We start from the raw sequence: 15,185 nt of genomic DNA on the forward strand, positions 1-15,185 counted from the left end.
ATCCGAAGTATCTGTCCCCACAGCCTGCAACCAGCAACCCCCATCCTGGGAATGCACTCATGGGAAAGACGTGTGCACGCCCATCCGTGCACGGCAGGACAGCTGCAGCATGCCCAAGGCAGCGTGACTTGGGGGGTGCACATGGAGATCTGAGTGCCCAGAACCGGGAACGCTGTCAGTGAAACACGGGGAGTGTGCACACAGCAGGAGCCGTGAACTAAACATACACTAAAAATAAACAGGAGTGCACCTTAGAAATACAGCACTGAATAAAAAAGTAAGAAACAGAGTGAGAACTACACCCACATTTATATACATGAAAAACACATGCATGCCAAACAGTACAAGAACACAGGCGAGCAAAAAAATCCACTTCAAACACAGTAAAAGGGTTTTCAATGGGAAGAGGGAGAAGAAAGGGGTGAGCCATGGGGATAAAAGGTAGGGAGTCTTTTCTTTTTTTTTAATGTTATAATAATAGATGGAGTTTCTTTTTTAATTGCCTTCCTAAGCAAAATGAAAACCTATCGTTTTCCTCCCCGAGATTATTTGCATACATTATTCCTTCAACCCACGGAGCCCACACACTATGTGCCAGAGACTGCAGCAGACAGAGCAAAATACAGAAAGAGATGAGACCCAATTTCTGCTCTCCCTGAGCTCACAAATGGGAAGACCCCTAAGACAAGCAGGGCCAAACCATGTTGCAGGACAGAGACTTTAGCAGGAAGGAGAGAGGATATCCTGCACAGGTTTCTTGCAGGGGAGGAGGGGCAGTAATAAGAGAATGCAGGCCTGGATGCTCTGAGGGGAATGAGCAAGAGGGGGGAGGCTAACAGCAGGAGGGTCCACGGTTAGTAGCAGCAATGGGCTGATTAACTTCTCCCAGGCAGGGCTCACGAGTGGTCTCCATGGAATCAACCAACCCAAGAGACAGGCAGGTATGGGTAGGACACAGCCCCAAAACTCAGGGAGCACACAGTCCGGCACAGGAAAATGGCAACCAAGTCAGAGTACCGTACAGTGTCCCCAGCAGAACAACAGAAGGAACACAAACACACTCAAGTCCAGGGACAATGCCACAAGGGGAAAGTACCACGGAGAGCAAAGGGGGTGGGAGGCAGGCAGGAAGGAGCTTCTGCCCAGACAGGTGTGCTTAGGTTGAGTCTTCAAGGAGGGCTCATGGTTAGTCAGAGGGAGGAGGGAGGAGTCACGATGCAGGAGGGAGGAGGCAGAGCAGCGCGTGGAGAGGTGCACTCACTGTGCCCTGAGAAATCATCAGCAGCAAGGCTAAGACATGAATTAGAAGAAGGTGGAGTTTCTTCCAGGATGGACAGGTGAGGACCACATCACCAAGGTCCTGGGATCGGCCCAGGTTACAAGGAGCTGCCCGATGATGGACAGGACATTCCCTTATGTCAGGAGGACAGTGGCCTGCGCTCTGAGTACTGAATGGCAAGAAAGCCAAAATCCAGATGTGACCCATCATGTCCTGATGGACAGCATCCACATGCACATTTGGCCTTCTGGAGAAAGAACCAGCAGGTGTCTTGTGTGTAACATGTTGCAGGCACCACAGGGGCAGACTCAGCCCCACAGCCAGAGGCTCCAGGAGCAACAGGAAGACAGTACCCACAGCCACATGCTCTTCCACTGGCCCAGGGCCAGGTGGCCGGTCACCTGCGACAAGTTACAGTGGATGCCTGCTGAGTGGAGGCTGGGCTGGAGGGCTCACTGGTCTCAGAAATGAGAACCTTATCAATGTGACTGCCTTTTCCAATCTGTCCCAGGTTAAACTGTGTCCCTCAAAACAGACGTTGAAGTCTTCACTCTACCTGTGAATGTGACCTTATTTGGAAATAAGGTCTCTGTCAGACGATCAGGTAAAAATGAGTTCATTACAGTGGGAGAGAAACCAAAACGACTGGAGTCCTTAGATAACAAGGAAGCAGCAAAAACACGCAGGGAGGCTGCAGGTGAAGGGGAAGGCAGAAATCAGAGTGTCGCACCTGCCACCTCAGCACCACCAAGACTGTCGGGAAACTGGCAGAAGCTGGGGAGACACAGGGAACACAGGGAACAGCTCCTCCCTCACAGCCCTGCTGACACCTTGATCTCGGACAACCGGCCTCCAGGACTGGGAGACGGTACACCTGTGCCGGTTACGCCACCCGGCGCAGTCCTGTGTTACAAAGTGCGGTCCTGTGTTACAAAGCGCGGTCCTGTGGTACAAAGGCCCCAGGAAACACACTGTCTCACAAAACCTTCAGCTGACAGATGCTGGCAGCACAAAAAGGAAGTAAGGTGCATTTTGGAAGAAAATACATCACTATCCTTTTAAAAACTTGGAATATATTCAGTTCCACTATAGTGATTTAATCCAAAGAATAATTTCCTAATCTTAGCACCTTGCCTGCCAGCTCCCTGACGTCCAGTATCCAGCGCCCAGAGAGCCGCACGGAAACAAGCAGGCGGCAGGCCCAGCACAATCCTCGGCCACTCGAGGGTCACTTCATAAACATGGGCTCTCGGCTCACCTCTCCTGTCTGGTTGACTCTGGACACTGCATACAAGCAGGGGCATGCCCTCCATGGCCTCTCCCAGCTCCTTCCACCCCCACAGTGACCTGTATGCTGCTTTTCCTTTGTCCTCTGCTCCAGGCCTTCATGAGCCTGAGAGAGAGAAATTAACCATAACTTAAAGGTAAATTTGTTCCTTGAACTTTACTATAAAGAGCAATCATCTAGGATTTGTATTCTCTGCAGAAAGCCAAGCAATATCCTGAAAAGGATCACACAGAAAAAGAAAATTAAATTTGACAAACAGAAATACATTTTCTTAGAGGAAAATGTAGAAGGGGAGAGGAGGAAAGAAAAAAAAAAAATCCCAAACTTGAATATGATCCGTGAAACTAAAATAGAACAAATGGAAAGAGCAGAAAAACAATTATTCCATTTTTATTTGATGAATAAAGATACCAAGTTTCCCAAAGCCAAAACTACTTCTCCAAAAGCATTTCTCTGATCAGATTCTGATGAAAACCAAAATGATAGTTGTCAAAGAAAAGGAATTTGTTTTGTGTTAAAGGGTCTTTACAAAGACTGGAATATTTTATTCAGAATCTCGAAGACTGACTAGCTCCGAAACGAAATGCTCACTGAAGAAACCTTTACCATGATGCCCACTATCCAATTTTTTTTAAGTCAGACGCATAACAAGAATCGCTGGCTCGTGATAGGATCCCACTGTTTAAAGAGTACATTCTTCTTAGGAAGCAAAGAACAAGAGGTGGCAGTCCCCACATACCCAGGCTGACCGGAAATTGCTATCTATTCAGGAATGACGTCATTGCCCAGTGTTTATTAACCAGGATTTCAACTTCAACTGAGCAGGGGCAAACATAGAGAAGATGTAAGAGCATTTTCCCCTTCAGATCAGTAAAGTGTCTGAGATGAGAGGTTTGATCCTTAACCTCTACTTAATTTCTCCCTGTTTCCTCTCAAACATTGGCAATATATACTGAGAGCAGATAAGGCAATCCAACTGTCAGCTATAAAAATTGAAAACAAGCAGAAGGCACCCATCACAACTACTCATTCACTTAAGGACAGGGTCTGTTTTCACAGAGTTACATCTGCTTCCAGGCATACGTGACCGAAGCTGATTTTTTTTTTCCACTAAGATTTTAGGGTTAAAGATGCAAATGGACTGGAATTGTAAGTCCACATGCGTCCCAAGGGGAACTAAGGGACATGGCCCTGGGTGTTGTAATAGGTTCATGCTTCCCGGAGGTGTCTGGGAGGGGAACCGGAGCAAGCTGCAGCCTGCCGAGCGCACAGAGGCTCACACCCACTCCACTCTTGTGCAAACCGGGTTTCACAGACCGAGTCTGACGTCCAGTTTGCCGACCACTGTGGGACAGCTGCCATCTCCTCTCCCACCCCCAACTCCTACTGGAAGGGTTTAGCTAAACCCACTCTAAAAGCAATTCTTCTATTGAAATGATCCATTTTAATCAGTTCTTTTCATTCATCTGCTATATGGGAGTCACCCCTTCAAGCAGGAAATAAAGCCACCAACGCTAATTACACAATTTTACAAAATGTCCACATCTGAGGAGTCTCAGAAATCAAGCCCATCATGGCTTCCCTTCTGTGCCACAGTAACCACAGAGTAAAAGGAAGGGTGGGCCGTTCTAGCAATATCCAAAACACTGAACATAAAAACCGATTGTATGGCGGTGTTGGGGGCTCAGTCCGTTAAGGGTCTGCCTTCAGCTCAGGTCTTGATCTCGAGGTCCTGGGATCTAGTCCCGTGTACTCTGCCTCTCCCTCTCCCTCTGCTCCTCCCCCTTCTCATGCTCTCTCTTTCTCTCACTATTAAATAAATAAAAACTTAAAAAAAAAAAAAAAAACGATTGTGCGAAAATCCAGGGACACTGAGAAACTACTATCACGATAGTGTATTTACTGGATTTCTAATCTTTTGGATAATGATTGCTTCGCTGGCCCACGTCCCACATAGCTGTGACAATGTCTGTTCACCCCTAAGAAAACGCGGTCAAAGAAAAAAGTTTTGGTTCCTTTCTTAATAAATCTAAGTGAGAACATAAGAAGTCTCACCGTTCGCATCAAACACATCAAAACAATGACTTAAACACAAAAATATCTTATTTTTTTTCCATAGTTTTTCAAGGGTCAGTTATTCAGTCAAGATTCACATGCATCTGCCAACAAAGGAAGCAATGTGTTCTGTTGTTTTTAATGAAAACAGCTATTTCCACAGAAAACAGGTGAAAAATTAGAAGTTTTAGTTTTAATTTCATCTTCATCAAGTATCATTTAAACAATAAAGAGCCTCACGACTGCCCTCAATGGAAAGGGCATCAACATGCAGGAAGACGGATCATTTGCACAAGACTCATGATGGCACATACTTCTGAAACACGAGAACGGGCGCTAACTGCCCAAAACAGCAAGAGAAAGACACCAACGGGATACGCACCTTCGTATGTTTCCAAGATGTGCACAGTGTCTCCTATTTGTAAAGAAAGTTCATCCGCTCCCCTGGCATCGTAGTTATAAAATGCTGAGAAGGAGAAAGAGAAGGAAGGAGACATTAGTAGAGGCAGAAGTGACTTTGCTGGCTTATTTCTGCTTGTTTTTAATGGTGAAATACATTCAGTCTCTGCCCAGATCAGCCTCTCTGATACCCACAAAGGTAGCCTTTTCGTTCAAGAGACAAATATAAAGGGTCATCGGGTAAAAGAAATTTGGAACGCCACACAATCGGGGTTTTTTTTAGTGTGGTCTTGAAGAGCGCTAGTGATCACACCATGTGGGGCTGGCACAGAAACAGACACACAGACCAAGAAAATAACCAGGAAATTAACTCACACGTACATGGTCAACACAGGTGTTGTGAAATCTGACATTTTAACCATCTTAGGTGTCCAACGCAGTGGCAGAGACATTCAGAATGTTGTGCGACCATGACCGCGATCACCTTCCACAATGTTTTCGTCCCTCCAAACAGTTAACTCCATACGTGCAGACCAGTAACCCCCACTCCCTCCCCACAGCCCCTGAGGACCTCTAGTCCACTTTCTGTCCCTATGAACGGGATTACTCTACCTGCTTCAGAGAAACACATCAAACAATACTGCCCTTTTCCCATTTGGATTCTTTAACATAACGCTTCAAGGTTCCTGCGTGCTGTACCATGTATCAGAACTTCATTCCTTTTTACGGCTGAATAATGCTTGTAATAGGAAGAAAACTGATACTGTTAACATTTTAATTATCACTTCATATACTGTCTTACATTTCCATTAGTAGATTTTTTAGTTAAATAATTACTTCCTATCAATCAATTACACGTGGGCTGAATATTTTTTTTAATTTGAAAAGATAGATGCACCCCTATGTTTATTGCATCATTATTTATAATAGGCAAGTTATGGGACCAGCCCAAGTGTCCATCAACAGATGAGTGGACAAAAATCTGGTCTATCTATATATACACAATGGAACACCACCCAACCATAAAAAGGAATGAGATATTGGTGGGCTGACTATTCTTTGGAAACCAACATGATTTTTTTATCACATAACCTAAAAAATAAAATAAATTAAATTTAAAAATATAATCAAAATAATTATATAACCAATACTGGTATTAAGCCAAAAAGCTACATTACAATCAAATGGCAAAAATATGTCCAACATTAATAAGAAATTCTTAAAACTGGCAATATTCAACAAATCTGAAATCCCTCATATGTACCCTGACATAAAGCAGTTCTATTTCTTTCAGATAAGCACCTAAAAAAGTCATACCATGAAATGCCAACCACACTTTTGCCCAAGCATGATTAGACAGAGGTAACTATCGCAGTGGAAAAGGGCATTCGAAAGCATTTAAGATGCAAAAAATACTCAAGTAGCCCACTCTCTTAAAAAAAAAGAAAAAAGAAAAAGGAAAAGGATAGAAAATACTTGAGAAAGAAGAGCAAATCTGGATGCAATCACAATCCCAGATTTCAAACTATACTATGAAGCTATAGTCATCAAAACAGTATGATATTGGCACAAAAACAGAGATACAGGTCCGTGGAACAGGACAGAGAGCCAAGAAATAAATCCATGCTTATATGGTCAATTAACCAACAACAAAGGAGGCAAAAATATGCAACGGGAAAAGGACAGTCTCTTCAACAAATGGCACTGGGAAAAGTGAACAGCTACATGCAAAAGAATGAAACTGGACCACTTTCTGGCACCATAGGCAAAAATAAACTCAAAATGGATTAAGGACTGGGGAGCCTGGGCGGCTCAGTTGGTTAAGCGTCTACCCTCAGCTCAGGTCATGATCCCAGGGTCCCTCTCCCTCTGCCTGTCACTCCCCCTGCTTATACTCGCTCTGTCAAATAAATAAATGAAATCTTTAAAAAAATGGATTAAAGACCTACACGTGAGACTTGAAACCATAAACTCCTAGAAGAAAGCACAGGCAATAATTTCTCTGACATAGGCCACAGAAACACATTTCTAGATATGTCTCCTCAGGGATGAGAAACAAAAGCAAAAATCAACTACTGGGACTGTAGCAAAAAAAAAAAAAAAAACAGAAAAACAAAAAAAATCTTTTATACAGTGAAGGAAATCATCAACAAAACAAAAAGACAAGCTACTGAACAGCGGAAGATATTTGCAAATGATACATCTGGTAAGAAGAGAGTATCCAAAACATACAATAAACTTCTACAACTCAACACCAAAAAAAAAAAAAATCCAATTAAAAAATGGGCAGAGAACTTGAATAGACATTTTTTTTCCAAAGAGGACATACAGATGGCCAATAAACACATGAAAAGATGCTGAACATCACTCATGATGAGGGAAATGCAAATCAGAACCACAACAAAACATCACCTTACACCGGTCAGAACGGCTAGAATCAAAAAGACAAGACAACACGTACTGGTGAGGATGCAGAGAAAAGGGAACCTTTGTGCACTCTTGGTGGCGATGTAAATTGCATCTACTGTGGAAAATAGTATGGAGGGTCCTCAAAACCTTTAAAGTATAAACATCACATTCCACTACTGGGTATTCACCCAAAGAAAATGAAAACACTAATTCAAAAGAATATGTGCTCCCATGGGTAATGCAGCATTCTTTACAACAGCCATGATACGGAAGCAGCCCAGATGTCCACTGGCAGCTAAACGGATAAAGAAGATGTGGTGTATACACACAATGGAATATTGTTCATCCATAAAAAAGAATAAGATCCTGCCATTTGCGACAACATGGATGGACCTAGAGGGTATTACGCTAAGTGAAATAAGTCAGACAAAGACAAACACCATAGGATTTCACTTATATGTTGAACCTAAAAAAAACACAAATGAACAAAGAAACAAACTAGAAAACAGACACATAAATACAGAGAACAAACTGGTGGTTCCAGAGAGGAGCTGGATGCAGGATGGCTGAAACAGGTACAATTAAGAGGTACAAACTGAAAGAAAGAGAGAAAGAGAGAAAGAAAGAGAGAAAGAAAGAGAGAAAGAAAGAAAGAAAGAAAGAAAGAAAGAAAGAAAGAAAGAAAGAAAGAAAGAAAGAAAGAAAGAAAAGAAGGAAAGAGAGAGAAGGAAAGAGAGAAAGAGAGAGAGGGAGAGGTAGGAAGGAAAGAGGAAAGGAGGAAGGGAGGGAAGGAGGAAGGGAGGGAAGGAGGAAGGGAGGGAAGGAGGAAGGGAAGGGAAGGGGGAAGGGAAGGGAAGGGAAGGGAAGGGAAGGGAAGGGAAGGGAAGGGAAGGGAAGGGAAGGGAAGGGAAGGGAGAAGGCAAGAAAGAAAGAAACCGTGATACAGTATGTTCCTCCTTTCCAATGAGTCCTACTTAAAAAGATAGCAGACTAAACATAAAACTCATCTTCAACATCCTCATCAGTTTGTCATCCATCCATCCTGAACACCCTGCCAGAACAGGCTATTTTCAAGTGGCGCTTCACTGTGTCCATCTCTCAAATTCTCCTTGATCGTAGCATGTGCAAACTCCTCCAGCAAGCACGGTGGGCCCTCCACCACCTGACCACTTCACCTCGCCTTCCTCCAGCCACACACAGTCTGGGCCCCAGGAGGGCCTCTGTCCCTGCTTCTCCCTAACAGCAGAAGCCAGCCTGTCCCACACCTGTGTGGACCAACTTACCCTCCCCACCAACCACCAAAGAGAGCGTCTTCCCACCAGCTGCACCTCTTCACAAAACCAGGCTCAGTATGTTTCCCTCTCAACCCCATCTCCAAACATCCCCACCACACAACTCCTGCCGTCCGCTCCATACCTGAGCTACCTTGGCTGGGAAGGCAGTGTAGGCCCAGGCAGCCTCCCTGGTTTTCACGTCCATGGTCCCTGGGGCCAGACGAAATGCGCAGGGTCACGCCTCCACCCGTGAGGATCCAAGGGACCTCCAGCAAATGACCTATCTTCTCCATATTCAGCTTTCCCCATAAAATAAGGCTCTTGATATCTGCACCTTGTAGGACCATGTGCGCATTCTGTGTCTTAAAGACAATAATGCCACTGGCAGATTTGTGGATTTGAACACTGGGCATCCTGCAGTGAACACTTAGTAAATGATAAAGGCTCCTATTGTCGTCGGGAGTATTTTGTTTTTACTGCAATAAAGACTTCTATCCCTACCAGAATCCTTTTTAAAAAGCCCAAGTGAGCAGACCAACACATGATCACAAAAATCCTAAAACGTAAAAAACCATATACATGTAGAAAATTCCATTTTCATAGGTATTTTCCTCTATTTCCACCAAAATTCATAAAATTTAAATATCCTCAACTGACATAAATGGTTATTAGTAGTTATCAAGTTTATTTAGCATTTTATGGTGAAGTTTAACAAGAAATAACTGCAGTAGGTAAAGGAAGCTCGGAGCATATGCCAGCCTTTCCTGGTTGAGCATAACCATATTCCTAAGCCTTTAGGAGCCATAAATGTGTTTCTCACAGTTCTTAACAGCATCCCTATTCTGTTAGAGACGTGCAAAAAATAAACACATCAAAAATAATAAAAATAAAATAACATGAACACGTCCACTATAAACTCATTCAGGCCCATGTGAATTTGTAAGGCACACACGCAAAAATCTCTAAGTACCTGCCCCTCCCTCCCTGAAGCAGGCAGACAAAAGCTGTTATGGGAAAAGGAACTTCAAATTCAGCTATGAAATGAGCCGTAAAGACCCCTGATTTTATAGACGAAAGGGAAAAGGGCCTCTGAGGGTTCATGCCTGTGGCCCCAAAAGACACGGCAGAGGTAGGACTACCACAGTGATGCCCAGCCCCTGGCCCTGTGTTCTTAGTATCACAGCCTAAACAATCCCATATTTAAAGGCAAACTGAAAGACTCAACTGTGTAAGATTATTGGCCGAAGGAATGGGAAGGAGGGGGAAGTATGGTGGATAGAATGATGCCCTCCCCCAAAGATGTCCACATCCGAGTCCCTGGAACCCTGTGAGGTGTTACCCTATGTGGCAAAGGCGGCTCTTGCCGGGGTGTCTAGGGTAAGGATCTTCAATGGGGATGCTAATCCTGGATTATCCAGGTGGGACCAGTACAATCAGAAGGGTCCATAGGAGGGAGGCAGGAGGGCCCGAGTCAGAAGATGTGATGCAGCAAAGGTTGCAATGATTCAAGGAAGGAGCCACAGGTGGTACGCAGGTGGCCCCAGGCAACCAGAAAAGGCAAGGAAGTGGAATCCGCCCCTCCCTGGGCCCTCCAGAAGGAATACAGCCCACACCTTGATTTTAGGACCTCTGACCTCCAGAGCTGTAATATCAATACGCATCATTTTAAGCTCCTGAGTTTATGGTAATTGGTTACAGCAGCCATGGGGAATACACAGCAAGGCATGCAGAAGACAACACAAAAGGAGTGTTTTGTGGTTAATTTATTCAGCACAGAAGGCATCTGGAGCAGGGGTCCCAACTGCAGGCATCAAAACCTGACAGTCCATGGCTGAAGTTCCCCAATTCTTAGGTGACAGAAAAACGAACACAATGCAATGAATTTTTCTTAAACCCAGAAGTATTCAAGATAAGAGACTAATTCTGGTTATTTGACCTTTCAAAGCTGTCCCTCTTTGGATAGTGAGAATAGGACGAGAAAAGTGCAGAAATGTCTTCTTTATTAAGATGATGATGACAGATGACATCTGGGTTTTAAAATGTCTTTACTTGACAGAAGCACAAAGATGGCAGCCTCTTTGCAAGTTGCCCATTTGTCTTCTTTATTTTTCTGATATGTTAAGATCTGGGAATAAGTCCACAGAGAATATGATCCTCCTGTGTCCGCTCACATCTTTGGATTCACCTCCATCTGGCTGATGGCCTGTATGCTTGATATATTCCTCCCCCGCAAACCCATTTGCCTTTTTTAATAGCCTGGCTAAAGCCGGGTGTCACTGGGTATACAAGCACACTCAGCTGAATTTCTCGGTCCTAGACTGCAGAGCCCACTGTAGCAGCTTGCCATGCTGCTCGTGGGAAATGAGAAAGTGAAATGAGAAAGACGCAGAGATGAACCCAGCACGAAGGTTCTTTCCCAGAATGGTGGTGTTTTTGTTTTTATTTTTATTTTTATTTTTCTGGAAGAGTCACCAGCAGCCCAGAGTGAGTAAGCACATGGATCTTTTTTCCCAAAATAAAAATTTAACACTCTGGTCTGTGCCTCACTTAGCTTATACGCATCAGAGACATGAAAAGGCAAAGTCATCACCTCTATTCAATCTCCTAATCACCCTAAAAATGGCTGCCTGGGGATGTAAGGAAAGAAATGTGGCTCGAAAATGAGAGAAGAGGGCTTCCACTTACACCCATATCATTCATAAGCGAACAGCGACACTGTGGATGAAGCTACTACTACTGCTGATGATGATGGTACAACACTGGGATACTGTGGACAATGATCATGATAATCATGGCGATGGTGGTGCTGCTGGTGATGACAGTGATGATGGTGGTGGTGGTGATGGTGCTGATGGTGATACTGGTGATGGTGGTGATGACAGTGTCAGTGATGCTGCTGGTGATGACAGTGATGATATTGGTGGTGCTGCTGGTGATGACAGTGATGATGGTGGTGGTGGTGATGGTGCTGATGGTGACAGTGGTGATGGTAGTGATGACAGTGCCGGTGGTGCTGCTGGTGATGACAGTGATGATGGTGGTGGTGGTGATGGTGCTGATGGTGATACTGGTGATGGTGGTGATGACAGTGTCAGTGATGCTGCTGGTGATGACAGTGATGATATTGGTGGTGCTGCTGGTGCTGCTGGTGATGACAGTGATGATATTGGTGGTGGTGATGGTGCTGATGGTGGTGGTGGTGATGGTGCTGATGGTGACAGTGGTGATGGTAGTGATGACAGTGCCGGTGGTGCTGCTGGTGATGACAGTGATGATGGTGGTGGTGGTGATGGTGCTGATGGTGACAGTGGTGATGGTAGTGATGCCAGTGCCGGTGGTGCTGCTGGTGATGACAGTGATGATGGTGGTGGTGGTGATGGTTCTGATGGTGGTGGTGGTGATGGTGCTGATGGTGGTGGTGGTGATGGTGGTGATGACAGTGATGATGGTGGTGGTGGTGATGGTGCTGATGGTGGTGGTGGTGATGGTGGTGATGACAGTGTCAGTGGTGCTGCTGGTGATGACAGTGATGATGTTGGTGGTGCTGATGGTGCTGCTGGTGATGACAGTGATGATGGTGGTGGTGGTGATGGTGCTGATGGTGATAGTGGTGATGGTGGTGATGACAGTGTCGGTGGTGCTGCTGGTGATAACAGTGATGATGCTGGTGGTGGTGATGGTGCTGATGGTGGTGGTGGTGATGGTGCTGATGGTGGTGATGATGATGGGGCTGATGGTGACACTGGTGGTGACAGTGGTGATGGTAGTGATGACAGTAATGGTGGTGGTGGTGATCATGACAGTGGCGATGATGATGGTGGTGGTGACAATGCTGATGATGCTGGCTGACATTTACTGATTATATACTGGGCTAGGCAGTAGACACAGAACTTCACATGTTCAGACTAATTTAACCTCACAACAGTCCTATGAAGTGGATATAGAATTTCTTCCATTTCTTTCATCAGAGTTTGTAGCAGCCTAGAGTCTGCCATGTCTGAGCATCCCCTAGAAGAGCTGAACAGGGCCACAGCCAGCCTGAATGAAGGGCCTCAAGGCCAACACCATGCACAGACCCTTCCGCAATCCTTGGCCAGGGTCAACCACAGCCCTCCCTGGACCTCAGATTGCCCTCCTGGTAGCCCCTCTGCAAATCACAACACCCAGCCTGGAGTTCCCTGACAGGCAAACATGGCCGGGCATTTCTGAAGTCCAACAATGTCTAAAGCATCCATCTGATGGACTTCTCATTCCTCACAAAGAACTCAAGTTGAGGTTATTCCAGGAATGTAAGGTTGGTGTAACATCCAAAAACCAATCAAGGTAATTCACCACATTAACAGAGTAAAGGATGAAGAGTCATAGGACCATCCCAATTGGTACAGAGAACGCATCTGAGGAAATATAATTCCAATTCAGGGAAAAACAAAAAACCAACCTGACTACTCCAGCTTAGGAAAAAACTACTACATCCATCCATCAACCAATTTAACAGATGAAAACACAGAACCCTACAGCGGAGTTCTGACTTGCTCAAGGTGACCCAGGGAGTTGAGGACAGCCCTGGAACTCCACGGTGTCCCTTCCAGACTATCTCCAACATCCCACACTGCCTAACCCAAGCCTTTCCCATCTCTCCCTGCAGTGAAAAACAGCATTTTAGCTGATCTCCTTGTATAAGCTCTCTTTTCTTCTATTGCCAGTTACCTTCCAGAAATCTTACTCCAAAACACTGTACAATTTCCCTTGGCTTTGTGAATAATGGGTAAAGTCTCCAGGACAGCATCTAAAGCCCTGAGGGATGGGACTTGAACACATCTTTCCAATCTCGTATCCCGCCTCATACTCCTCCAGTTGCCCCCCAACTCCAAGGACTTCCGAAAGCTGCTCTGCCTGTGGAAATGCCTTCCTCCCTCCACTTCTGAAGGTCCCTTGCCTACAAGGCCCATTTTTCATTTCACATTCTTCTCCAGATCCTTCCTGAATTCTGACTTTCTCCACTGACCAAAAAAAGGTATGTGCATACCTAAACTAATTGCTTGCTCCACAACTTTTTCCTATAAGCTCTCTGACATCCCATGGCCTTGCAGAAGTGCTTATCTAAGTATCTGTCTCTCCCTCCAGACCAGATTTCCTTGAGGGAAGTAAACATTTATTAATCATTGGCTTTCCCACAGTAGTTAAGACCATGCCTTGCAGGCAACTCAATAAAAATTCACAGAATTAAACCAGATCACCAAGTACTCCTTCCTGTCTGGTGTGCCATAGAGAGCACACAGTGCATATGTTCCTCTTCTTCAAAATGACCCTGCCCTCTGCAGAAAGATCTAGGAGCCTGAAATGTATTCAATCAATAAGAAAGAGACACACAGCCATTAGCTTTACTGTCTCTGCTTTGGGTCTCTTCCACCTAATGAGATAACTCACCATCAGTACTGATTCAAAGCCTCCTTAAAACATTGAAGGTATAGGCTTGACCACACATTACTTCTAAAATCTGCTCAGCTCTTTCTATCCCACACAGGGTCCCCTTGAAATATGACTTCAGGATTTCAAGTAGCAATTTAAAAGTTAATTAATTCTTTTAAAAAGTCAATTTATGAAAATTAATTGCTCTGTTTTTGATCTCATTCCCTTCGTCTTGCCTTCAGTTGGAGAAAAATGTTCAATAGCATGCATCTTCTCAGGGCTGGGGGAAATGCAGACCATATCCTTAAGGGGACGAGGGCAAGGGCCCTGTCTCTGCCTGCTTCAAGGCTTCATTCTAAGGCACCCCCATCTGCTATTTGGTCCATGCCAAAAACATATACTTGGTATTTCCCAAGACGCTAGAGGACTCCTGCTCTGGTCTAGCGCTGAGCTGGTGCTGGGGTTTGAAAGATGTGCTGGGCCCAATGCAGTCACTGGGAGCAGCCACCCTACAGCCTGGTCCTCTAAGGAGTAACCCCTTCACATACTGGACCCAAACAGAAAATCCAGTGAAGAAAGAACCAGAACATTTTATATATCTCCTTTGAACTTTACTCTGGATGGAGACCAGCCCTGTACCCCCAATCTGTATTAGAGCTGAGGGCTGGGTTTCCTAAATTCCGTCTTCAAAAAGAGACTGGTAGCCATGCCATTACTAGCTTCTATGGCCGGTAAGCCAGTCCTTCCCCCTCACCGATTTGGAGGCATACCACTCAGGCAAGGTTAGAGTTTCCCAGTGCCCTGAGCCATACTGAATCAGAGCACTGCTTCTGCCAATAGTCTTGATTTTCCCAAGCGGCTAAAAGTACCTGGCACACAGTGGGACCTTTAAAAGGGATGGATGGATAGATGGGCGGAAGGGAGGGAGGGAGGGAGGGAGGGAGGGAGGGAGGGAGGGAGGGAGGAAGGGAAGAAGGGAGAGAGGAAGGCAAGATGAAAACAGATGAAAGACCTAAACACAAAAGCCACAACTATAAAACCCTTAGAGGAAAACATAGGAGAGAAGCTTTAT

The 15,185-nt window shown here is 45.0% G+C and overlaps 1 protein-coding gene across 2 annotated transcripts in view; it reads right to left on the reverse strand.

The window, feature by feature from the left end:
* DOCK1 (dedicator of cytokinesis 1) overlaps positions 1 to 15,185 on the reverse strand; it is a 495,194-nt gene that overhangs the window by 430,412 nt on the left and 49,597 nt on the right. For both annotated transcript variants that reach the window (XM_045809510.2, XM_045809509.2), the window contains exon 2: positions 5,005 to 5,088. In XM_045809510.2, the coding sequence (XP_045665466.2) occupies positions 5,005 to 5,088 (84 nt within the window). The remainder of the gene's footprint in view (positions 1 to 5,004; positions 5,089 to 15,185) is intronic.

Source organism: Ursus americanus, chromosome 6 (assembly GCF_024610735.1).
Source record: "Ursus americanus isolate L20-20 chromosome 6, mUrsAme1.1.p, whole genome shotgun sequence".
In the NCBI taxonomy this organism is placed as follows: Eukaryota; Metazoa; Chordata; class Mammalia; order Carnivora; family Ursidae; genus Ursus; species Ursus americanus.